General features: G+C 32.5%; 1 protein-coding gene across 2 annotated transcripts; it reads left to right on the forward strand.

The window, feature by feature from the left end:
- LOC143060771 (uncharacterized) lies at positions 1 to 27,063 on the forward strand. Of its 2 annotated transcripts, XR_012974120.1 has the most exons (6): positions 1 to 590; positions 9,929 to 10,084; positions 11,475 to 11,595; positions 17,364 to 17,579; positions 19,406 to 19,681; positions 20,149 to 27,063. XR_012974120.1 is itself a non-coding variant. In XM_076233635.1 (5 exons), exons 1-5 carry the CDS (start codon positions 106 to 108, stop codon positions 19,595 to 19,597), a joined length of 1,170 nt encoding a protein of 389 aa, XP_076089750.1. In that variant the 5' UTR covers positions 1 to 105; the 3' UTR covers positions 19,598 to 27,063. The 2 variants fall into 2 exon arrangements, 1 of the variants encoding a protein (XP_076089750.1); XM_076233635.1 differs by having other exon boundaries at positions 19,406 to 27,063.
- Positions 27,064 to 27,751: the final 688 nt, after the last annotated feature.

The following is a 27,751-nucleotide window of genomic DNA, read 5'->3' on the forward strand; positions in this document are numbered from 1 at the left end:
TTTAAATGGTTCTGGGGACGTATTCCGGTGCTGCATTCGAACGGTTCTGTGACCGTACCGGCTGCCGTATACTGATGAGTTGAGAACAATTATCCTCGGCACAACATGGCGTCATCCTCGAAACCTAAACGCAAACGCCAACGGCACAGCTCAAATTCAGAAGATGATCCACTGTGGACAAATAGATTAGATGGCGATTATTATTCCGCATCAAGCGATAAGAAGAAGAAATTAACTGCACTGAGTAGTTACATTCCGCGTGAAACAAGTGATTGGACGATGAGCGAACTAGAAAATCTTCAGATTAATTGGAACTGGATCGACCCATCCACGAAGAGCATTGATGAATTTTTCGACATGTTTTCAAATATAAATGCAGGTTTGCCACCCCTCGATGCAGATTTAATCAAGATGATGGATTATTTGAATGCTAACTTGACATTTGACACAAGTGTCAAAGAACTTGAACAGGAAAATTATGTTAAAGTTAGAGAATATCTTGTTAAAAACTTTCTTCCCAAAGTTGATGCTGATTCAGATGAACACCATGATGATGAAGAGTTGATGAAAACTGTGGGTAGTAGTTCCAGGTAAAATTAAAATTACCATCTTTTCATTCACTACTGCAATGTCAGTCAGGTACTTCTCAAGTTCTTGTAGCTTTCATGTCAATCGGGCCCTTAGTCGATCCGCCCCAATATAAAAAAATATTTATAGGGAATAAAAATTAAGATACGATGCAGTCTTGTAACTCCGCCCATCTAAGGCTTTGATCGTGTATATTTCTTCTTTATTATATAAAAATTGCATCAAATTTGATTTGAATCTATTCACTGAAAACTCAATGTTACGTACATTTTTTACTATCTTATTTCCGCAATCATATATCTGAAAAGATTTGAAAATCAATCAGACAAATGGGTCACCTCTGTTTTCACAGAAGTGTGGTTGTCCGGTAAGTCCGTCCATGCGTAGTAAACATGTATGGATGACAGGTTTATCATCATGATCATATATTAACGAACTAGAACTTAAGGAAATGATGTTTTATCATGTTTATAAATGGACCACTAAGAAAGGAACTTTAGATGAACAAAATAAAAAAATTCAAGCCAATATGATAAAGAAATTGTTGAAATAGAAAAATAAACCAAAAATATAAAAAAAAACAGAAAATAAAGAAAAGTAAAAAATATGATTATAGATAAAGATAAGAATGTCAATAGCATGGTTAAAAGTATTTTCTTTAAAAAAATGCCCTCATTCAACATGTTCGGTATTCTGAATTGCAGTTACTTAGACACCATCATCCTTGTCAATGGGTTTAAAGTCTGTGCAGTATCATGAGTATATAGTGGTTTTAATATATAACCCAAAATTTTAATTTCAGAGTCAATATATTTTATTTTCAGTCTTTAAAATCGAAAAAAAAACCACCAAAAAAACAGAAAGCTTGTGTCAAACTTTTCCATACATCATTGTACATATTTATTAAAGATAATGGATCTTTAAGATTTTTTTTATTATTTTGCCTTATATTAAATGGCATTGTCTCCCTTTTTAGATCACCGGAGCCCAAAGGGCCCCATGTGAGCTTATGCCATCACTTGGCGTCCTTCGTCGTCTGTTGTCATAAAATATTTCAAAAATCTTCTTCTCTGAAACTCCGAAGATTTGATCCATGGTCAAACATGGCCACCATGGCTACAAATAGAACATAGGGGTCAAATGCAGTTTTTAGCTTATATCTTAAAAACTAAAGCTTTTAGAGCAAATCTGACATGGAGTTAAATTGTTCAATTTGTCAAGATCTATCGGCCCTGAAATTATCAGACAAATCGAGCAACCCATTGTTGGGTTTCTGCCACCAAATTGGTAGTTTTAACAAAATTTTGCAGTTTTTTGTTATTATCTTGAATATTATTATAGATAGATATAAGAAGAAGTCTTAAAAGCTGTACATGTATTTCATGCTTATCTTCGAAAAGCAGCAGGAAGAGTTGATATTCCTGCTGAGGTCCTGACAAACGTTATTAGAACTTCTAATAAAAGATCCAACTATAAAGACCTTGAATCAGGGCCGTAACTACAATGAGGCAGACGAGGCAATTGCTGGCAAAAAAAAATAATAAGGGAAAAAAAGAAAATGGAGAAAGTTAGGCATGCATGCAGAGGGTAGAACACATCCTTGCATTTTAACATCAAGAATTAAGTAATGCATACTTCGAATAGTAATTTATGTTGACGTGCAGCTTCTGTACTTTTATTTCAACGTAATATCTCTGTATCTGATTACCATCGCCAGTAAACCGGCATTTGGTTCTGTAATTATTTATTTCCCGTTAAAATGAATTATTGATAATGGATATTTCCAACATTATCAGTTCGCAAAGTAAATCAAAATTAAAATAGTTTGAATTCTTCACCTTGCTCAGTTAATATTATTAAAGAAGCATTCACAGATCACACATGAATACCTAAACACCCCACAATTTGTATGTAGTTCTCTTTCAAATAAAATGAAGATTTGAGGCATTTTCAAATGTTTTGCTACAAACCTGGCTGCTATTCGAAAACAAAACATTTATTTTGGATGGATGGAGGATTTGTTTGGTTTAACGGCAAATACATGAAGTAGGCTTTCTTTTAGCTATATATAGAGAGCAAGTTACAAAATGTATGTGATTATTCCATTCAAATGTTAAAAGGACAGGACAAGACCTTGGCAGAATGACAATTTGATTGCTTGATACTTTGAATTTCCATGGAGTATTGTGGGAATACTTTGGGCTTGTGAAATAAAGACGGTCGCACAATTAACCATGGTAAAGGTGACTAGAGAGTATTTAATTTTTATCATTATTGATTGGGTGTAATAAAATTGAGAATGGAAATGTGGAATGTGTCAAAGAGACAACAACCCGACCAAAGAGCAGAAAACAGCCGAAGGCCACCAATGGGTCTTCAGTACAGCGAGAAAATCCTGAATCCAGAGGTGTGCTTCAGCTGGCCTCTAAACAATAATGTGTACTACAGTACACACAGAGAGGATGTAATGTCATACTCCCTACACTGTAAAAACTTGGTGTCACACCAAGAAATTCCAGCAACTCTCTCCAAATCTTGGGAGGAAACTTGGACTAATTCCTCCCTAAAACTCCTTAATTGTTTATTACCTTGGTGTGGTTTCTCCCAACAACATGATTTTTATTGCTATGATTACCTTTGAAGTGTGCCATTAGTAGATGACTACAATAAACATTTCTTGTGTTTCCTGTCATTAAATGACAGTCACAAAAATGATGAAAAGTGTGAGATTTGTTAAATTTAATCAGAGACATATTATAATCTGATTTTATTAAAGAATCCTGTACAACTTTATTTATTATAATTATATTCAGCATTTGTTCTGACAGTGTTGGTTTTTCATACCTAAGAAACATACAAAAACAAACAAAACATCACCTGTAAGTGGAGTATTATTAATAGAAAATAAAGACATATATATTTTAATTGAATTTATTCAATCGTTTTTTCTAAATTTAAATGATAAGAAATAAAGGAAGATTATATAAATATAATATATATATGTAATTTATCTACATTATTTTATTTTATTCATTATTTTTTTTTTGTATCATTACTATTATTTTTTAAACCATGTATATGGACCATAATTTGCTATTGGGCTCCGTTTCCTATAACTATAGAAAAGTGATAAAATGTGAATTACTGTAAGAAAAGTTGCAACTACATCTAAAGATGCCATTATTTTTATCAACATACAAGTGTATGCTACTCTTCCCTAGAAAAAAAAATAAAATATACGAATATCAAAGATTCTACAACCGTATTTTTGTGTCGTTTCTCGCGACCAATAAGAATAGTGAGAAGAAAATGCCCAGAACTATAAGTATTTATGTAGCAGATGTAAGAACAGTGGCGTGATTTTTGTGTCGGATTTCGTAACGCAATTTTTAGATGATGTAATCTGCTTTGTTGTAATAGCATTCTTAAAAACAATATGCAAATATGAACTCTTGCGAGATGTTCAAACAGATAAATCCAAGATGATTTACATTCTTGTTTTGATCTTCGTAATAATTAAGTAAGAAAATTACTTTATCGTTATGCGTTACATTTCACAGGAAACAGAAGTCCAGTTATATATTAAAATTGTTTTTGTCCTAAAGTTCTAATCATTTCCAGTCATACGTGAAACATGTGACTAACATGTGATAACGCCATTACGGCCGGATGTACGAAATACTAGGTCTAAACATTGTTTTTGTTTCCAACGGGATGTTAGCAAACATAATCTGTAGACTTGTTTCGTCTTGTTTAAAAGAGGAAAATACAATTGTCAAAGAGATTGCGCCGGTGGTCTGTTATTTTTCCTATGTGCATAATGTTAAATACGATCCTGTGTGAAAATAAATGCACAATGACTTGACAAAATCGACTTCATATTTGACAGACGTTAGAACACACTTTGTTTCCCGATATTTTACCGTAAATATGAAACAAAAACAATAAATATGATACAAACAACGGAGGTAACAAGATATATTTCGAACCATAATGTTACAATTTTCGGCCAGGGGGCCTCAATCGGCGGCTCCCATTAAACCCCTGCCTCGTCTGTTCCCAAGGCCTAGTTACAGCCCTGTGAATTGTTTATTTAGAGCTAATTTCCTAATGCATGTAGAGCAAGACTTTCAGGTTAGCTTACTTACTTGCTTTGTTTGTATATTGTACAATTTTATTGGGATAACGTCCAATTAAATGTAAATATAATATATACAGGTTTAACTATGCCTATATATATTGTTTGAAGATGTCAAAGCTTGAGTTAAAAGTTTATACAAACAAAGCAAGCAAGCCACCAAAGTTTTACTCTACAAGAATTAGGAAATTAGCTCTTAGTAAATTTTAATAGCTATGATTTTAATTGAATTAAGTGATTACGACCAGCCTTACTTTGGTTCACGATCATCAGACAATTGTTGAATAAACAAACCAATTACAAATGTATCTATAGACTAATGATCATTATGGTAATTACATTATTATGTGTTCCAGTGGATTGTGAATATCTATTTATCTCTTCTATGTGTCGGAATTGAATATAAACTTTTCCCAATTGTATTCTGAGTTATCATGGAAAATAACTTCATATTCATATAGAGTGGGGTGCTCATTTTCGCCATATCTTTCCATGTTTTCTTCAGTTTATGTTCAGGTCTTTATGTTTTTGAAGTATACTGATATTTCTATATGAAGATAACTTCAAATGCAAAATATTCTTAGCTTGAAAGCGTGTTTGTTTTGAGTAAAATCATCTGCAGAGTTGGATTAAAGGGTGTTTGAAATTTCCTAACATTTTGTCGATGGGAGACACATATTCGCCGTTTTGACATATCTATTTAAAACCAAATAACTGCAGCTTTTAACTTTATTTATCAAATAAATTTCATTATAGACGAATAGCAGACATTTGAAAGATGTAAAAAACTGAAATTTAGGGCAATCAGTCAAACAATTATTTAGGAATGCTTCTTTGAAATCGTTTTTGTCATTCAGGAAATTGGCTGAAAATCGTTGTCCATTTTTCGGTCCTTTGCCGTAGGTGCCGAAGTTTAGTCACATTTTCTAAAATAATCATATTTGTTATAAAAATATGATTTAACAGCATATTTCTTCCATTTCAACCATCCTTTGAAGTTTTTACACCTCAAAATCATAAAACGGCGAAATTGTGTCCACGGCGAATATGAGCGCCCCACTCTACTAATATCGATGCTGCTTAACAAATTGTACAAATCATACTGATTACTCATTTTTGTATCGATTTAAAGTAATTCATCTGAATGTTTCTCTAAACATGCTAAAGGTAATATTAGGCATCCTTCACTTACCTGCTGTCACTATTCATCGATACTTTTTACAAATTCCATTTATACTGATTCAGATATGTCACAAAATCCGCCGAAGTTAATTATTCATTATTATTTTATTATAGGGCCGGATCAACTAAGGGTGGATAATAATAACTTGTACAAGTAGTACCCCTGACTGAATGTGTCAAGTTTGCAGCATTCTAGACACTTCAGCACCGAGACAAATCGTCACCAGCATGGTGACAGACATTATGTTCTCAACAACTTTGCTTTATATTTTAAAAATCACATTTTTCTAATACTGGATGTTGACTTGACAATGGTAAAACATGGACCAGAGACGGATATGTTAAATCTGTGTACGTTTTCAAAGCACGATTGCTTTTAAGAAGTTCTTCACAGTTATTTCTTCAGGAAAATACTCTAAATGAATGTAAGATAAAGGTATCAGTGATAATTTTAGCATTTTGGAAAATTTGTATGCATAATTAAACCTCACAGCTGTAAAACTGTCAGACAACTTCTTATGGGAGTTATTGCCCTTACACATGGAAATGACAAATGTTACCATTTTTTTTCCATTTTTATACGACTGCAAAAAAATTTTTGTGGTCGTATATTGGTATGAAGTCGGCGTCGTTGTCGTTGTCGTCAGAAGACACATTGGTTTTCGCACTCTAACTTTAATTTAAGTGAATAGATCTCTATGAAATTTTACCATAAGGTTCAATACCACAACAGAAAGGTTAAGATTGATTTTAGGGATAATGGTACCAACAGTTAAGGAATAAGGGGTCAAAAAGGGGACAAAAAAAACCTTCCAGACATAACTTGTGTGTTAGTGTATGGATCTCTCTGACATTGTACCACAAGGTTCCATATCACAAAGGGAATGCTGGGATTGATTATGGGGGTAATTGCCTTAAAATTTTAGGAATTAGGGGCCAAAAAAGGGGCAAAAAACAAGCATTTTTCTAGTTTCATGACAATAACTTGTGTGTAAGTGTATGGAATTTTCTGAAATTGTACTACAAGGGTCCATATTACAAAGGGAAAGCTGGAATTGAGTTTGGGGGTAATTGCCCAAAACGTTTAGGAATTTGGGGCCAAAAAGGGGCCTAAAAACAAGCATTTTTCTACTTTCAAGACAATAACTTGTGTGTAAGTGTATTGATCTTTCTGAAATTATACTACAAGGTTCCATATCACAAAGGGAAAGCTTGGTTTGAGGTTGGGGTAATTGCCCTGAACATTTAGGAATTTGGGGCCAAAAAGGGGCCTAAAAACAAGCATTTTTCTACTTTCAAGACAATAACTTGTGTTCAAGTGTATATATGGATCTCTCTGAAATTGTACTGCAATGTACCATACTATAAAGGGAAGGCTGGGATTGAGTTTGGGGGTAATGAATCATAAGGGCCACAGGTTCAAAAAATTTGGGGGAGGGATTTTTTTTTCCTTTTTTTTCCTTTTTTTTCTTTAAAATTTTCCATTTTAAATTGGTTATTTCTGATTTATATATAAAAGCAAATAATAATGATATGGTTTGAATAGGTAAATTAAAAATATCTTTAAGTTCTTAGACCACATTCATTCTGTGTCAGAAACCTATGCTGTGTCAAATATTTAACCACAATCCAAATTCAGTGCTGTATCAAGCTTGAATGTTGTGTCCATACTTGCCCCAACTGTTCAGGTTTCGACCTCTGTGGTCGTATCAAGCTGCACCCAGCGGAGCATTTTATTTACATTTATAAGTTTTCATTATTTACAGGCCCTCATTAAAATTCAAATATCTGTAATTGGGAGATATCTGTATTGTATTTTAAGCTTGGCCTTCGTGAAACGTAGATTTGACTGTCACAAATTGAGTTTACCTATATACTGAGCTAGCAACGAAATACAATACAGATATCTCCATTCTAATGCAACATATTAAAATAAATTCCATTTGATAAATATTTTGGCTTACTTCCCAAAGTTGGTTTCCGTCCTCTAACTTTAGTTTGCCTCAACCAAATGTTATAAAACTTCTACAAAAGGCTTATTACCACAAAACACAGATCAAGTTTAAATTTCAGTGGCGTCACTTAAACCGTTCTAGAGTTATGCCCCTTTACAAATGGAAAAATTGCTGAATTTTTCATTCCCGTTCTCTAGTTTAGGAGGGGCCTCAGTGGCCGAGTGGTCTAAGTAGTTACTACTGTAATCACTAGCCAGTCAACACTGAGGTTGTGAGTTCGAATCCCGCTTGTGCGGGTGCACTAGACTCCAATCTAAATTGACTAGGATTGTCAGTTTTCCTATCACAGGTCGGTGGTTTTCTCCTGGCACTCCGTCTCCCTCCACCAATAAAAATTGGCCCAAAAGCGGTGCTTAAAAGTGGCGTTAAAACACCAAAAATCAAATCAAATCTAGTTCAGGTTGCCTCAACCAAATGTTATGAAACTTATTCACAATGCTTATTACCATAAAACACAGATCAAGTTTGAGTTTTGGTAGTGTCACTTTTACTGTTCTAGAGTTATGCCCCTTTACAAATGGAAAAAATACTAGTTTTCCTTTCCATTCCCTAACTAAAGTTAGCCTCAACCAAATGTTATGAAACTTATACACAATGCTTAATACCACAAAATACAGACATGACAGATCAAGTTTGAATTTTGGTGGTGTCACTTTTACTGTTCTAGAGTTATGCCCCTTTACAAATGGAATAATTGCTGAATTTTTTGTTTCTGTTCTCTACCTTCAGTTTGCCTCAACGAAATGTTATAAAACTTATACACAATACATATAACCACAAAACTCAGATCAAGTACAAATTTGAGTAGCGTCACTTTTACTGTTCTTCAGTTATGTCCCTTTCAAGGTTACCGCTGGCGTTCTCCATTTTCGCATTTTGCAAAAAAATAAAAATTGTGGCCATTAAAATTCATCATTTGCGAAAGAATTTGGCGAAAGAAATATACATAATGATTTGATTTCATCCATCTTATTTATTTTTCGTTTTGGCGACGCACGTGTTTCAAGCATATTTTTACGTCTCAACTTTTTCATTTACGATGGTCCAGAAAAGAAAACTGTTGTTATGAAGAAATATATTCAACAGGTTGGGAACAACTCCTCAAATAAGTAACCCTTCAATGTAATAACTATCCCTTAAATCAGGGATCAATTTCAAGTGATAAAAAAAAAATGTTTTGTTGTAAAAACCACTTCTTAGTACAAAAGGGCACATATTCATATCATTTGAAGAAACTTTTCCCAAAGAACTATACAACTATCTGGTATTATATGGTCAAAACATGTCCAAGAATTTTGTAATATTCCTGGACTTATACATGTATCTTCTTTATTTTTAAAAATAAGTGGACCCCTCTTTAAGAAAAGTTGTTCCAAATATAATGAATTTTTCCCCTTTTAAGTTAAAAAAAAGCTAAATTTTTCTTTTTACTTTTCTACAACAGCAAAATGATCCCTTGTCTGAGGGACAGTCCCTTATTTAAGGGATATCCCACATTTGGAGGGTTGTTCCAAAACCTGTTGAAAAGTAAGAAAAGTCTCTGCCTTTAGTCTTTATCCTTCAACTGGAAGGGAAATGTATATCCGATAAACTTTTGAAGATGAATCTTGTGTCCCAGAAGTCAAAATTATGATGTCTATATTGCTATTTTTATAGTATCTTTTAAAAAGTAAATGGGGGGGGGGGGGGGGGGGAGTTAGAAAGAAGGAACATTTTAAACGAAAAATATATTTATGTAAGTTGGTGAAAAAAATAATTGACTCGGGGAAAACCCTGCCCTTTATAACTTTATATGATATGCTAGCGGGGGCATCATCTGTGTCCCATAGACATATTCCCCATTTATTTGATTTTGCATATATATATATGTACAGGTACGACTCAAATAGACACCAAGTCTGACTTAATAATAGATTATAGAACAAGTTTCCAAATCGACAGCAGATTCTATGCACCTCTAAGCAGTGTCCAGTTCTTATATAAATAATTAGGATTTTTTTTTCAGAGTTTTGATACATCATATTGAAGCTGGAAGACATGACTTTCAAAATGACCTAAAAGAAATACTTTATGATTTGTTGTTGACTTCTAGAACAGTGGAAGAAATGAGGTTCACAACAATGCTGGAGAAGTTTTGCAGAATGTGTAACCTAAAGGGAAGGTAAATTCTTTAAAAAATATGGTGAAAATAAATTTTGACCATTACTATCATGACTATTGACAAGACTGTTTCTTTAACCACTTTGTGCTTAACCTTAACATACTGCAGAATGAGGACTGACTTTTCAGGGTTTTTTTTCACATTGCTGGACTATTGTGTTACAATACATGTACATACATGTAAAACCAGTAAGATCTTGTTTTTTTTAAATTGAGAATAGCAGTAAGATTCCTTACCAACATCTTGCTACAACAAGAATTGAAACAACATGAGCAAGCTTAATTAGTGGAATGAAAATGTTATTTCTTTATAATTTTGAAATTCAGACAGACATGATACAATGTATATGTAACACTTCCAAAAGTGTCAATCTCCCCAACAATGCCCAAACGTGTCCTCAAAATCCTAAATGATCCAAAGGTGTTCAATTATTATTATTTGCAAAGCGTGTCCACTTTAAAACACCAGAACATCTCAAAACTTTTAGCAATAATATGTCCTCAATAAAGGCAATAACTTTTATGGCAATTTAATTTTTGAAAACATGATTAAAGACGTCTGGTTTTGGTTGCAGGATTCTAAAACAGATCAAACAACATCTGCAGGAAATAAAGGTATTATGTTTGGTAAAGACGAATGCCCAAGACATGGAACATTATCCTGTCTATCCACAGTGAAAGATGATATCAATGACTTCTGCTTTCAAATAGACACCAGATAAGAATTAAAGAATGGCACAATAAAAATGCGTTTTGCTTGCAGTGGTTTTATTGTCGAGCCTGCGACTTTAGTTGCAGAAAGCTCGACTTAGGGATAGTGTTCCGGCGGCGGCTACGGCGGCGGCTACGGCGGCGGCTACGGCGGCGGCGGTGTTAGCTCACTTCTTAAAAGCTATATATTTTAGAAGGTGGAAGACCTAGATGCTTCATACTTTGTATATAGATGCCTCATGTTACGAAGTTTCTGTCAGTCACATGTCCAATGTCCTTGACCTCATTTTTATGGTTCAGTGACTACTTGAAAAAAAAGTTAAAATTTTTTGTATTGTTGAATTCTCTCTTATTCTAAGTAATAGGATAACTATATTTGGAATGTGTGTACCTTGCAAGGTCCTCATGCCAGTCATACAGTTTTCACTTTTAGCCCAAATTGTACCTTGTCCTATAAACATTTAGGAAGATCAAAATCAGTGACAAGAAAAGCATCAACAAAAAACCTCACAAAAATATTTAGCCCTTGACATATTTAAAATCCATGAAATATTGTAACCACCTTAAATAACTGATTAAAACAAGATCGCAATCGATTGACTCGACCTAAATCATCAAATCCTGGTACCCTGTATATGAAAATGATGAAAGGTTAATTTTGAAAATGGTTCTTTTTGTAGTATAGGATTGGTCGAGGAAACCATGATCAAGGATGTACGTGTTGTGGCAGTTCCAGACTTAACTTTCAGAATTTCATCAAATGAAATGCCTGATGTAATACAGATAATGACAGTTGCAGAGGTACTTCTTCATATATAAATAAAGTAAAAAAAATTCAGGCTTGTGTGTCAACAATTAATTTTCATTTCCAATTGTAAAACATATAACTCAAAAACTGTGAAAGTACTTATATTTTCGTGGTACATGTGGTATGAGCAAAAGCTACAATACATGTTCATGGATTTTAGTTTTTTGAAAAAAATCAGTGGAGAAATTTTAAGCCATCTGATATAAACCTTCGATATAAATTCTTTAAATATTTGGCAAAAATAGTACACAGGAGAGCACTTACAAGACTAGACTTAAGAAATCTGCATACAGAACTATGTATCAGATATCAGAATGCAATTTTTAGCTCAACTGGCCCAAAGGGCCAAGTGAGCTTTTCTCATCACTTGGCGTCCATCATCATCGTCGTCCCTTAACTTTTACAAAAATCATATCCTCTGAAACTACTGGTCCAAATTAAAGCAAACTTTGCCTAAATCATCCTTAGGGTATCTAGTTATAAAAAAACTATTCGATGACCCCGCCCATTAACCAAGATGGCCACCATGGCTAAAAATAGAACATGGGTGTAAAATGCAGTTTTTGGCTTATATCTCTGAAACTAAAGCATTTAGAGCAAATCTGACAGGGGTGAATATGTTCATCAGGCCAAGATCTATCTGCCCTGAAATTTTCAGATGCATCAGACAATCCGTTGTTGGGTTGCTGCCTCTGAATTTGTAATTTTAAGGAAATTTTGCAGTTTTTTGTTATTATCTTGAATATTATAATAGATCAGTCAGGGGCATTACTTAAACAAGTAACAATTAAAATTACCTATACAAGTAATGTTGAAAACGAGGCTAATTTAAATATAACTTATACAAGTTATTTTTCTAAATATTATTTTTATAGGTGTTTAAGAATACAGATTTTACTAGCTTTAAATAATTTTCACAGTTATCTGGTTATTTTTCCCTTGATATATAAAAACTAATTCTTCAGAAACACTAATTAACTTTCCCACACACTTATCTTACATACCAACGCTTCTGGGTCAAAGATTGGTCTCTTGGGACTATTAAATTATCATTTTCCTCTAAAATCTTGAAGGTAGACTGATATAAATAGATTGATACTTGTGAATTAATTAAGACCTGAAGTTATTTATAATTTGTAACCTAATTCAATTATGTGCCTTTAATAGGTAAGTGTAATTTCTATTTTTTTTCAAAAATGTTAAAAATAACTTATTCAAGTAATATTTTTGACATTATTTTCAAAGTAACCCTTTATCTCTATACTCCTCTCAAATCTGATAAATTCTTTATTTTATCATATAAAATGGTGTTTAAAATCATGAAAACTACATTTAGTCTATGAAGACCGATTGGTTTTCGCACTCTTAACTTTAGTTTAAGTGAATGGATCTCTATGAAATTTTACCATAAGGTTCGATACCACAAAAGGAAAGTTGGGATTGATTTTGGGGATTATGGTACAAACAGTTAAGGAATTAGGGGCCAAAAATAAGCATTTTTGTAACTTCCTGACATAACTTGTGTGTTAGTGTATGGATCTCTCTGACATTGTACCACAAGGTTCCATATCACAAAGGGAATGTTTGGATTGATTTTGGGGGTAATTGCCTTAAAATTTTAGGAATTAGGGGCTAAAAAAGGGGCAAAAAACAAGCATTTTTCTAGTTTCATGACAATAACTTGTGTGTAAGTGTATGGAATTTTCTGAAATTGTACTACAAGGGTCCATATTACAAAGGGAAAGCTGGAATTGAGTTTTGGGGGTAATTGCCCAAAACGTTTAGGAAAAAGGGGCCAAAAATAAGCATTTTTCTAGTTTCCAGACAATAACTTGTGCAAGTGTATGTATCTCTCTGAAATTGTACTGCAAGGTTCCATATCACAAAGGGAATGTTTGGATTGATTTTGGGGTAATTGCCTCAAAATTGTAGGAATTAGGGGCAAAAAAAGGGGCAAAAAACAAGCATTTTTCTAGAGTCATGACAATAACTTGTGTGTAAGTGTATGGATCTTTATGAAATTGTACTACAAGGTTCCATATCACAAAGGGAAAGCTGGGTTTGAGTTTGGGGGTAATTACTTTAAATGTTTAGGAATATGGGGCCAAAAAGAGGCCAAAAAACAGGCATTTTTATACGACCGCAAAATTTGAAAAAATTTTCGTCGTATATTGCTATCACGTTGGCGTCGTCGTCTGCGTCGTCGTCGTCGTCTGAATACTTTTAGTTTTTGCACTCGAACTTTAGTAAAAGTGAATAGAAATCTATGAAATTTTAACACAAGGTTTATGACCACAAAAGAAAGGTTGGTATTGATTTTGGGAGTTTTGGTCCCAATATTTTAGGAATTAGGGGCCAAAAAAGGCCCAAATAAGCATTTTCTTGGTTTTCGCACTATAACTATAGTTTAAGTTAATATAAATCTATGAAATTTTGACACAAGGTTTATGACGACAAAAGAAATCTTGGGATTGATTTTGGGAGTGTTGGTTTCAACATTTTAGGAATTAGGGTCCAAAAAAGGGCCCAAATAAGCATTGTTCTTGGTTTTCGCACAATAACTTTAGTTTAAGTAAATAGAAATCAATGAAATTTAAACACAATGTTTTTTTCCACAAAAGGAAGGTTGGTATAGATTGTGGGAGTTTAGGTCCCAACAGTTTAGGAATAAGGGGCCAAAAAGGGACCCAAAAAAGCATTTTTCTTGGTTTTTGCACCATAACGTTAGTATAAGTAAATAGAAATCTATGAAATTTAAACACAATGTTTTTTTCCTCAAAAGGAAGGTTGGTATTGATTTTGGGAGTTTAGGTCCCAACAGTTTAGGAATTAGGGGCCAAAAAGGGACCCAAAAAGGTATTTTTCTTGGTTTTTGCACCATAACGTTAGTATAAGTAAATAGAAATCTATGAAATTTAAACACAAGGTCTATGACCATAAAAGGAAGGTTGGTATTGATTTTCGGAGTTTTGGTCCCAACAGTTTAGGAATAAGGGGCCCAAAGGGTCCAAAATTAAACTTTGTTTGATTTTATCAAAATTGAATAATTGGGGTTCTTTGATATGCTGAATCTAACTGTGTATGTAGATTCTTAACTTTTGGTCTCGTTTTCAAATTGGTCTACATTAAGGTCCAAAGGGTCAAAAATTAAACTTAGTTTGATTTTGACAAAAAATGAATCGGTTGGGTTCTTTGATATGCTGAATCTAAAAATGTACTTAGATTCTTGATTATTGGCCCAGTTTTCAAGTTGGTCCAAATCGGGGTCCAAAATTAAACTTTGTTTGATTTCATCACAAATTGAATAAATGGGGTTCTTTGATATGCCAAATCTAACTGTGTATGTAGATTCTTCATTTTTGGTCTTGTTTTCAAATTGGTCTACATTGGTCCAAATCAGGATCTAAAATTTTTATATTAAGTATTGTGCAATAGCAAGTCTTTTCAATTGCACAGTATTGCGCAATGGCAAGAAATATCTAATTACACAATATTGGGAAATAGCAATTTTTTTTTTAATTAGAGTTATCTTTCTTTGTCCAGAATAGTAAGCAAGAAATATCTAATTGCACAATGTTGTGCAATAGCAAGAATTTTTTTTAATTGGAGTTATCTTTCTTTGTCCAGAATCAACTTAAATCTTTGTTATATACAATATACAATGTATATTCACTTTTTACTACCAACTAATAAATTAAAATAATCTTTACCATTCAGTGATAACAAGCAGTTTTGTTTACATCTTAATATTTTATGATGTATTTAAATGAGTAGTTATTGTTGCAAACTCCATTAGAAATTTTAATTGAGATTAGTTTTGGAATAAGGGAAAGGGGGATGTGATTAAAAAAATTAGGTTCCATTTTCTCATTTGAAATTTCATAAATAAAAAGAAAATTTCTTCAAACATTTTTTGAGAGGATTAATATTCAACAGCATAGTGAATTGCTGTAAGAGAAAACAAAAATTTTAAGTTCATTAGAACACATTCATTCTGTGTCAGAAACCTATGCTGTGTCAACTATTTAATCACAATCCAAATTTAGAGCTGAATCCAGCTTGAATGTTGTGTCCATACTTGCCCCAACCGTTCAGGGTTCAACCTCTGCGGTCGTATAAAGCTACGCCCTGTGGAGCATCTGGTTCTAGTTTCCAGACAATAACTTGTGTTCAGGTGTATAGATCTCTATGAAATTGTACTGCAAGGTACCATACCACAAAGGGAAGGCTGGTATTGAGTTTGGGGGTGATGAATCATAAGGGGGTTCACAAAATTAGGGGGGGGGGATTTTTTTTCCCTTTTTTCTTCTTTAAAATTTTCCATTTTAAATTGGTTATTTATGATTTATATATAAAAGCAAATGATAATGATATGGTTTGAATAGGTAAATTAAAAATTTTTTTAGTTCTTAGAGCACATTCATTCTGTGTCAGAAACCTATGCTATGTCAAATATTTAATCACAATCCAAATTCAGTGCTGTATCAAGCTTGAATGTTGTGTCCATACTTGCCCCAACTGTTCAGGGTTCGACCTCTGCGGTCGTATCAAGCTGCACCCAGCGGAGCATTTTATTGTAGTCTTTTACAAAAATCTCCTCTGAAATTACTGTGCCAAATTAAACCAAACTTGGCCTAAATTATGCTTAGGGTATCTTCTTTAAAAAATGTATCCGATGACCACACCCATTGACCAAGATGGCTGCCATGGCTAGAAATAGAACCTTGTGGTCAAATGCAGATTTTGGCTTATATATCTGAAACTAAAGCATTTAGAGCAAATCTGAGAAGGAGTAAAATTGTTTATCAGGTACAAATCTTTCTGCCCTGAAATTTTCAAATGCATCAGACAACCTGTTGTTGGGTTGCTGCCCCTGAATTGTTAATTTTAAGGAAATTTTGCAGTTTTTTTATGCCCGTTTACGGGTCGTATTATGGTATACCGTTGACCGTCTGTCCGTCCGTCCTTCGTCAACATGTCGGACATTAACTCAAAAAAGCTTTAACCAATATGCATGAAACTTTGGTGAATTGTTTATATCTATTGACGTGAGCTCCCTTTCATTTTTTATAAATTTCAGAATTACCGTTTCCAAGTTTTGGGGTTTTATTCATATAACCAATTCCAAGTTCTTTGGCTACATTTATTCAGAAACCTATAATATGTCAAATATTTAATTACAATCCAAATTCAGACCTGTATCAAGCTTGAATATTGTGTCCATTTTTGCCCCAACTGTTCAGGGTTGGACCTCTGGGGGCGTATCCAGCTGCGCTCAGCGAAGCAGTTTATTGGTTATAACCTTGAATATTATAATAGAAAGAGATAAACTGTAAACAGCAAAGTAAGCTCTACAAATAAGTCACCATGATCAAAATTGTCAATTGACCACTTCAGGAGTTAATCTTCTACAAAAATTTTCTGCTCTGAAACTACTGGGCCAAGCTCATTATAGATAGAGATAACTGTAAGCAAGAATGTTCAGTAAAGTAAGTTCTACAAACAAGTCACTGACACAAAAACAGAGAGTTTTGTCATGAATTCTATTCTTGTCTTAAATAATGTAGAGTGTCCTTTGTTTAATATGCACTGCAACACATTGACCAAGGTGAGCAACACCGGCTCTTAAGAGCCTCTAGTTATTATTGCGATATTAAACCAGTCAAATTATTTGTATAAAGAAACCTTGCAATAATTTCTGAATGTACAGTAGTTATTAATTATGAATTAGTGGGTCCTATATGGTTTTCCTTGTTCTTAGGTTAAAGTTTCAACCAATGATTCATTAGTTGATCAAAAGATTCATGTTACTAGACAAAAACCAGAGGCTATTGATACATGTGATAAGGAGACACTTCAAACTATGGATCCATCAAAGATAAGAGGATTTAGCCAACATGTTGGACAGCTGATCATTGGACTAGGCAATTCTTGCTTCAAAAAAGAATGTCTTGGCCTTTTGCTCCATGAGACAAAGGTAATGTTAATATATAGCTAATTGATTAAAATGTTTCGATCAACTCTTAAATGATTAACACTTTCAGTCCAGTAAAATTAATGATCCCTTTTGATAGATAAATGATATTTTCTATAAAATTGCATTACTATCAGTACAAATCAGTTTAGTTATTTGGATGCCCTGTCCCGATGTCATGGTCTAGCGACTTTGTATTAATTGTCAATGCTGCTGTCCCTCAAATTGTCTTTTTCAGAATTTTCTGCTGACAGCAAGACATTTCTCTGTGTCAGCAGTTAATTATACCCCACACAACAAATAAGGACTTACTATGTAGATGTGCATATCGACAGGAAATTACGATTTTTTTTTGTAGGAGTTATGCCCCTTTAACTTAGAATTTTGGCCAAAATATACTACTGCAACAGTTTGTCATCCCAACTTCTCTGAAACCACACAACAGAATTTCATGAAACTTTGTAGATAATAAGGACTTACTATGTACATGTGCATATCGACAGGAAATTACGAATTTTTTTTTGTAGGAGTTATGCCCCTTTTACTTAGAATTTTGGCCAAAATATACTACTGCAACAGTTTGTCATCCCAACTTCTCTGAAACCACACAACAGAATTTCATGAAACTTTGTAGATAATAAGGACTTACTATGTAGATGTGCATATCGACAGGAAATTACGATTTTTTTTTTTGTAGAAGTTATGCCCCTTTAACTTAAAATTTTGGCCAAAATATACTACTGCAACAGTTTGTCATCCCAACTTCTCTGAAACCACACATCAGAATTTCATGAAACTTTGTAGATAATAAGGACTTACTATGTAGATGTGCATATCGACAGGAAATTACGATTTTTTTTTTGTAGGAGTTATGCCCCTGTAACTTAGAACTTTGGCCAAAATATACTACTGCAACAGTTTGTCATCCAAACTTCTCTGAAACCACACAACAGAATTTCATGAAACTTTGTAGATAATAAGGACTTACTATGTAGATGTGCATATCGGCAGGAAATTACGATTCAATTTTTATTGTAGGAGTAATGCCCCTTTAACTTAGAATTTTGGCCAAAATATACTACTGCAACAGTTTGTCATCGCAACTCCTCTGAAACCACACAACAGAATTTCATGAAACTTTGTAGATAATAAGGACATACTATGTAGATGTGCATATCGACAAGAAATTACGATTCAATTTTTTTCTAGAAGTTATGCCCCTTTTACCTAGAATTTTGGCCAAAATATACTACTGCAACAGTTTGTCATTGCAACTTCTCTGAAACCACACAACAAAATTTCATGACACTTTGTAGATAATAAGGACATACTATGTAGATGAACTTATTGCAGGAAATTACGATTCAATTTTTTTTCTAGGAGTTATGCCCCTTAGAACTTAGAATTTTGGCCCAATTATACTACTGCAACAGTTGAAACTTTGTAGTTTATGAGGACATAATATGTTAATTGTGCATATCCACAAGAAAATTTTTATCAGTTGACTTTTGTAGAGTTATGAGTCTTTGAACTTAGGAATCTGGTGAGATTTTGTTTGTCAAGTGACAATGTGGGGGTGTGGGGTATGTGAGGTTCTTTAATTTTTTTATTAAAATTATTTTTAGGGTTTCCCCTTAGCAAATCATGGACTTTGCAAGGGGAAGGGTTTATCATTTTGTGGAGCAAGATCACTGGGTACTTCTACTTTTTTTCCAGTGTGCTATATTCACAAATATCAGTTTAAAGTGTCTTTTATACCATCTCTTGGGCAGGTAACAAGTAACTTTCTAGTGGTATACTAATTAAGTATAACTGATTTTTCTTTTCAGATACTGATAACATGCCTGTCTACATCACCCAGGTATTGTACATATATCAAAGATAAATTAGGTCCAGAAGACAAAGCTACTCTGCATTTTATTGGACCTTATGATATATTAAAGGCAAGGGAGAGGAGCCAGCTGATAAAAGCTTTTCTACGTTTAGGAAACCGACAAAGATTAGGAATACCAAAAGTATAATCTGCCTTTTGTGTTACTAGAATCTGCTCACCCTATCAAAGCTAAAGTGAATACCAAAGTTGATTCATAGTAATGAATATAGAGGTGTAATACCACCAAATCATGGTACGTCACATCTGGTTGCATACGAAAGTAGGTCTTAAAAAATATTCCCTTGAATTTGACCGTTGTAGGTAATTAATCCTACATTTTATTGCAGTAAAACTATTTCTGTGTCATAAACATATGTCTTGGGTATTTCAAAACACCATTATTTTTATTTGTGATTTCTATAGAAAATTTTGTAATCTTGAGGTTACATGGTTACTAAACCTTGTACACAGATAGAATAAGAGGAGAAATTTGATTGGTTAACTTCCAATGATTTTTATTTTCTTATATGCAATGAAATGTTATGTGAAACTTTTTCTATAGAACTGGACAGGATAAAACTTTACTCATGCCAAGTATTTCTTTATTTGAAACAAAGATAAATTCTGCACAATTTTTTGAAAAGTGCAAATTTAACAAAGACTAATAGGGGAAAATCAATGATGGTATTACACCTAGAGGTGGAATCTCTTAAAATACATTTATTTTTTAGTACAAAATCTTAGTGAAATTGTTGCCACAACATTTTGTAATTCAAGAACAAAGCAACAAAAAGTTTATTTATACAGCATCAGAGTTATTTTCAGAGCTAGATATAAAGATATGTATATATATTAACATTATTGTGACATAGGAAATGTACTAGAAAATGCAAGAATGGTGAAATTCATCTATTATCCATTACTTATCATCCCCTGTTTGACACATTGCAAGGGACATAGAAATACCCTGCATCCATCCAGTCTTGTAAGTGCTCTCCTGTGTACTATTCTTGCAAGATATTTATAGAATTTATATTGAAGGTCAGCAATGTCTAGAACAAGTTTGAAAAATCAGTGCAGATCAATTTTTATGCCCCCGCCATAGCGGAGGGGGTATTGCGATTAACCCTTGTCCGTCTGTACGTCCGTCCCAAAATTGGTTTCCCTTCTCTAACTTTAGTTTGCCTCCACCAAATGTTATGAAATTTATACACAATGCTTATTACCACAAAAACACAGATCAAGTTTGAATTTTGGTGGCGTCACTTTTACTGTTCTAAAGTTATGCCCTTCTACAAATGGAAAAATTGTTGACTTTTTGGTATCCCTTCTCTTACTTTAGTTTGCCTCAACCAAATGTTATGAATCTTATGTTGTGTTTTGTGTACTATTGTTTGTCTGTTTGTCTTTATCTTTTGTAGCCATGGCGTTGTCAGTTTATTTTTGATCTAGGAGTTTGAATGTCCCTCTGGTATCTTTCGCCCCTCTTATATGCACAATGCCAATTACCACAAAACACAGATCATGTTTCAATTTTTGGGGCGTCACTTTTACCGTTCTTGTATAAAAATTACCATCATGTAACATCTATCAGCCCAGCCCTGACATATAAAAGTATATTTACAGTAAACATCTTATTTATTTGTAAACCTGTTTTCTCTTAACCATACATACAGATTTTATTACTATTTGCCTTTTTAGTTCACCTGGCACGAGGTCCACTGTGAGCTTTTGACATCACTTATTGTCAACTGTCGTCTTCTGTTAAATTATACATAGATCATCTCCTCTGCAACTACTAAACCAAATTTAACCAAACATGGCAAAAATTATCAACGGGATATCTATTTTAAAAAGTGTGTCATCTCAACCTGCCTGCCGACAAACATGGTTCACATGGCTAAAAATATAAGAGCAATTTTTGTCTATTAACTTGAAAGCGCTATAGATAAAGAAAATTGGGCAGGAACAAATATTTCAGAATGATGAGATCTACATAATATCATTTGACATCAAAACTGTCAGATCACTTCTTATACGAGTTATTGCCCTTAATTGAGTTTAGTAAAAAGTTATGTTTGCCTATTATTTCGAATTATGATAGATAGACAGAAACTTTAAATAGCAAAAATGATCAACAAGACAAGAAAATTAATAAATAAGTCAACATTATTGAAATCCCCAGTCAACCCCTTATTGAAGTTGTTGCCCTTTAATGACGATGTTTCCCTTTTTTTCCAGGATTACCAATTTCTTGAAAACTATGATAAATAAAACTTTAAAATGCAAAAATTATTGGCAAGACAAGATCAACAAATAAGTCAATATTTTGCAGTTTTGTCTATTTCCTTGAAAACTATATAGATAGATAAAAAATTGTAATAGAAAAATGATCACCAGGACAACATCTACAGATAAGCCATAATGGCTGAAATCTTTAGTTGATTTGATTAAATTTTTTGAGTTATTTACCATTTAATGATAATTATTACTATTTTTTTTCTTTTTTGCCTTTTATCTTGAAAACTATAATAGATATATAGAAACTTTAAAAACAAAAAAATATTCAGCTGAATAGAATCTACAAATGTGTTAAAATGACTTAAATTGCAAGTTAACTAATAAAGTTATTCTCCTTTTATGATGATTTTTACTTAAAAGTGGCCATTCTGAAAGATGCAGGTGAGCAACACAGGCTCTTTAAGAGTTCTGTTTATTGACAAAAGCATTAAAAGACAGGTGTTAAATTTTAACTGAATGTATTCGACTTTGTTCTTATATCTATATTGTTATTCTTATTTGTGCATATGCAAAAATGATGGCAGTTATTTATACACATTAATAGATAACTTGTAAAAGAAATATGTGATATTTAAACAAAAAATAATCTACTTGATTGTGTTTTACTTTGAATATAAGTTTGCTTTCTATTATTATGGACAATAAAATCAATTCTTACTTTGTTTCTGTTTAAGATGATGAATTGTGCAGGAACATATATATAAATAGTAACAATATAATGCATTGAACTTTCTTGACCAGATTTTATTTTTACCTGAGCCACAACAAAACTTCAGACTCGCCTATAAAATGCTATATTTTTGAGTAACTACACATTCAAATAATTTATTTAATAAATAGTGTTTTTTTATTTTAATCAGTATATTACGGGTGAAATATTCTATATATTTACTAAATTTTTAAAGAGAGTTTTCAATTGCAAAAATTGTACTTGCTAAACATGTAATTTTAATATGTTGTTACTGATGACAAAATAGAGTTCAAGTTCAATAATGACGATTTTGACTTTTACCGTTCAAGAGTTATGGCTCTTGAAAGATCGTAAAATGGTGTTTCCATTCACGTTGTTGCATTTACTCACAAACCATTCAATCTAAGCTTTTCAAATTTTAATATGCTGATACTGATGACAAAATAGAGGTCAAATTTGATATTGACGATTTTCACTTTCACCAATCATCAGTAATGGTTCTTGTGATATTGCCAGGACACAAATAAATGCTAATAAATCTGGTTTGCTGTCGTTGTGACAGCCTCTTGTTATTGGTTGCAGTCGAAACTCGCTGCATCCAATCAAAAAGCGCCTATAACATGAACACGTGTAAATGTAAGACGTGTTTGTAAACAGTTGCCACATGTTTATTGTGCAACAAGTCTTTACATCCCTAAACATATGAAAATATTAATTGACAACTTGAAGGTTTTTAATCAACTATTAGAAGTTCCTGTGTGTATGTCTCATGCACAAATGCATGAATGTTGACATATATTTTTCGTTTCCGGCTTTACCAAGTGTGTAGAATCTACATGTTTTTACCTCCAAATTGAAGAGTTCAAGTTCTACCATTGGTCAAGAATAATGTATTTGGAATGGGTGTGACTTTAATCTTCCAATAGATGGCGCAACATTGTTATCACAAATCTTGACTCAATCCACCAAGGGTGAAGAGAACGGGTGTTGATGGTAACCTTTGGCTAGCGAAGATAATGAACTAGGCGTTTTCACTAATTAAAAGGAAAATAATGTCAACATTGAAATTGTCATCTTCGTCATCGTCTGAATACTTTTAGTTTTCGCACTCTAACTTTAGTAACAGTGAATAGAAATCTATGAAATTTTAACACAAGGTTTATGACCACAAAAGGAAGGTTGGGAGTGATTTTGGGAGTTTTGGTCCCAAGATTTTAGGAATAAGGGGCCAAAAAAGGGCCCAAATAAGCATTAATCTTCGTTTTCGCACAATAACTTTAGTATAAGTAAATAGAAATCAATGAAATTTAAACACAAGGTTTATGACCACAAAAGGAAGGTTGGGATTGATTTTGGGAGTTTTGGTCCCAAGATTTTAAGAATTAGGGGCCAAAAAAGGCCCAAATAAGCATTTTCTTGGTATTCGCACTATAACTTTAGTTTAAGTAAATAGAAATCCATAGTTGAAAGCAAGCTATGAAAGACCCTAATCTGATAAAAAGTAAAACCAAACAATAACCAGAAACATATGTATTAGACAAGTGCAACCACTGAATTACAGTCTTGTTACCTTGAGACAGTAAAAAAAACATAACCTCGGAATTAAAGTCTCCTGAATTTGAACAGGGTTCAACCCTCCTCTAAGCCAGGACAGTGGTTTAACATCATCACAAAATTAAACTAAAACACTAGAGACATAAAGTACTGATCTATGAGTACTCACAGTTACTGCAAGCTAGTTTCCAATTAATTGCAGCAACAACTAATGAATGAATCATGTTTGCAGACTAAAATATCAATTAGTACTGTGACTACTATTTTAATAATATATGTGAAAAGATGTCAAATGCAGTCTTTTTTTAAATGTATTGGTTAAATTTCACAAGTTAGTCATTGTTTAAAATTATTTGTTCCAATTATTGAAAGAATGCACCCATTTTGTGAAATAAGGATTATATCTTCATGATCTTGTCAATGAAGAACTTGTGTCAAATGCATTCCTGATTACAAAATTAATATTATTACCAATCATATCTGAGTATATAAAAATCCAAAATTTAAAACCTACCACAAACACATTATGTCCACTCTATTTTGTTTATTTGCTTAAGCTATATCAAATGGTGTCTGCCATGTTGGATTGTAGCAGAAAACTATCTGCCTAGATTTTTAAAGAAATGTGCAATTTTTTAAAAGAAGAATGTTTAATTCATTCCTTAAACTTTTTCTAAATGAAGAACATGGTGTCTTCTGTCATGTTTTTTACAAATACAGAAATTTAAGTTAATTATGTATGCACTTTTTGCTTTTAGGTCTATCAACAAGTGCAAACCATCTTGAATAGTGTAAACTCGAAACAAATGTATTGAATTTTACTAATGGAAGTAAAAAATGTTTTAATTTTTTCAATTATATTATCTTACTGGGTTTTACTGTGAGTTTTAAGTTTGCTTGTGAGCAGGACAATGAAATAAATCTACACTACCAAGAAATTGTATCTTAAACTTAATAAAATCAACATGGACTAATCTAGTATCTAGAAGACCAATGTAGATTCGATATCGATACACGACTTTTCGTATGCATGTTGTTTTGTCCACATGGCCTGAATCCTCTTTCTTGAAAATTGATGACTGAAGTTGGCTGTAACCAATTCTCATATAATCTGAAGAATGATTGTAGGTTTAAATTAATAGGCAGCAACTTTTAAAAATCAATGTAAGTGTGTTAGCCATATTAGGTGAGGTCTTATTTTAGCATAAATCAATACTTCAGTCTGTGTTAATACAAAGATGTATTTATATTTTTACATGTGGTATTCCTATCGAATGAATTTTTGAGTTACTTGCATTTGAGATATATTTATTTAAGACTATTGGATCACACATTTTTATGCTTCCTTTGCAGTTCATCTTATACATTGTTATATTAAGTCTTTTGTTTGATTGAACACATGACAAATCTTTATTTAATTTATTATAACTTTTCATGTGGTTTTATTATTTGAGTTTGATTGTCAAGTTATAGAAATTGTGTTTCTCATAAGAAGTCATATGTATATGTGTAATCTGGAGCGTTTTGACAACATAAATGTATTTAGCAGACTTTTAAAACCTGTTTTCTTTCATCCTGATGTCCTTATTCTCAATTTAAACGCACAATTAATGTGTTTATGTGAAAAAAAATCAAATAAGCAACTCGCTCTCACCCTCTTACACAACCTAACAAAGAAATAGAGTTTAGAGCATTTCTGACATAGGATAAAATTGTTTTTCAGGTCAAGATTATCTACAAACGTAACAACACATTGTTTGGTTGCTGCCCCTATAATGTAATTTTAAGGAACACCGATTTTTGCATTTTTTTATGTTGTTTATTGACGACAAACCATTTTCTATATTTGAAAATGCCTGTACCAAGTCAGGAATATGACAGTTCTTGTCCATTCGTTTTTGGTGCGTTTTGTCATTTGATTTTGCCATGTGATTATGGACTTTCTGATTAGATTTTCCTCTTGAGTTCAGTATTTTTGTGATGTTGCTTTTTGGTATGATATATACTTTTTATACTGACAATGTAGACAAAGGTGTATTCCCCTTTACTATTTTTGAATTATTGGCTTCTAAACACTAATTCACTGATATTTTCCAATATCTACCAGGCCTCTTGTTTCAACTTCATCAACCTTGCAGTGCAAATGGAGTGGGAAACAAAAATCAAACATTCACTGATAGGTAAATACTAGTAGAAAAAATGTTTCTTAAAGAATAAATTTAATACAACAAATCATCTGTAAAGTGATCCACATGCTCTGTGTTGATTTTTTTTTTTTATCAAAGTCAAGATTTGGTAAAATTTAGTAACAAACTCATAAGTAAATAAGCCTGCAATTAACAACCACTGAATGATATATTTATTTTTGAAAACACATTATAGAATCATAATCAATTTTAAAATGTAACATACTGGACTTAGATAAGTATATATTAAGTTCAATAATTTTAATAACATTTGAATGACATGAGATATTTTCCTGAATTTAGGTAGATTTTTGTTGTCGGAATATTTGAGATAGCATAAGCTGGCAAGAACTTTTTTGGTGTAGCTGTGATGAAAAATTGTAATTTTCATTTATGTGTTTATTATGTAGATGCATTTCCATTTCATGGACTTATACACTTCAGTCAACATGATAACTTATGCAAATCTATTCTGTTTATACATTGTACAAAAACATTTTACATTTAATTGATGCCAGTTTATTATTATATCATTATTTTTCTTTGAATAAGCTTATACATATAAACTATATTTATTGAAGTTGAATGAACTTATTTATATACACAATGAATTTATGGATTAAGATAAATTTGTAATTTTTGAATAAGCACTTATTTATTATTAATGCAGGCAACGGGTGAAATTACTTTTTATTTTGGAAATATTTTAATAGCAGATATATATATTTATAAACCGATTGAATTATTACTTTTTTTTTTTGCAGAAAATGTAATCAGTTTTTCGTGTTGATATGTAAACATTATAATTATAATTTTTATTCTTTATTATAATATTCCCATTCATGTATATGTTAAAGAAATAAACAATGTATATACTTGTAATTTTTGTTTATCATTTTGATTAATATTCTTAAAAGCAATAAAGATTAATTAAATATGAATCAAATGAATCATTCTAATTGATAATATTTGATTGACACAAGAAAATGTGGTATGATTGTCAAGGCTACCACGCTCCACCAGGGACTACATTATGTAGAAGGTCATTAACTAAAGGTTACAGGACAGTCTTTCCCAATGAGCAAACCAATCTTAGTTTTTAATTGAAAAGGAATAGAATCTGTTGCTGTTATTATTTAAAAAATCCATTTGTCTGACCCAAGTCAGTGTAATTTGTATGTCATGTTCTGATGAAGCCTTTGTTCTTCTTCTTTCATTGTCTTTTGAACTTGGTGTTACGAATAGATTTTCTATGTAATTTTAAGGGCCTGTTTATTTCTGTTACAAAACTATGATAACATGAATAGATATAAGTATAACCTTAATCTTATTCCTTGTGTTCCTTCTTGGTGTACACATTAACTGTACCTTGAAGTACTGACCAATATAATCTACAAACACCCAACCCTTGTGAGTACTAATGTATGCAACCATTAAGACTTTCAAAATGCTTTGTCTTCTTGGCATACACATTAACTGTACCTCAAGTACTGACCAATATAATCTATAAGTATCCAATCGTAGTGAATACTAAGTTGTGCAACCATAAAAATTTTAAAATGCTATGTCT

This window comes from Mytilus galloprovincialis, unplaced genomic scaffold (genome assembly GCF_965363235.1).
Source record: "Mytilus galloprovincialis unplaced genomic scaffold, xbMytGall1.hap1.1 HAP1_SCAFFOLD_162, whole genome shotgun sequence".
Lineage (NCBI taxonomy): Eukaryota > Metazoa > Mollusca > Bivalvia > Mytilida > Mytilidae > Mytilus > Mytilus galloprovincialis.

What these genes read in the sequence shown, in the direction of transcription:
- LOC143060771 (XM_076233635.1), top strand. Translation starts at nt 106, where the DNA reads ATGGCGTCATCCTCGAAACCTAAACGCAAACGCCAACGGCACAGCTCA. An exon ending in AGATAATGACAGTTGCAGAG is followed by an intron (nt 11,596 to 17,363) that starts GTACTTCTTCAT and finishes CCTTGTTCTTAG; the next exon opens with GTTAAAGTTTCAACCAATGA. An exon ending in TTTTGCTCCATGAGACAAAG is followed by an intron (nt 17,580 to 19,405) that starts GTAATGTTAATA and finishes TTTTCTTTTCAG; the next exon opens with ATACTGATAACATGCCTGTC.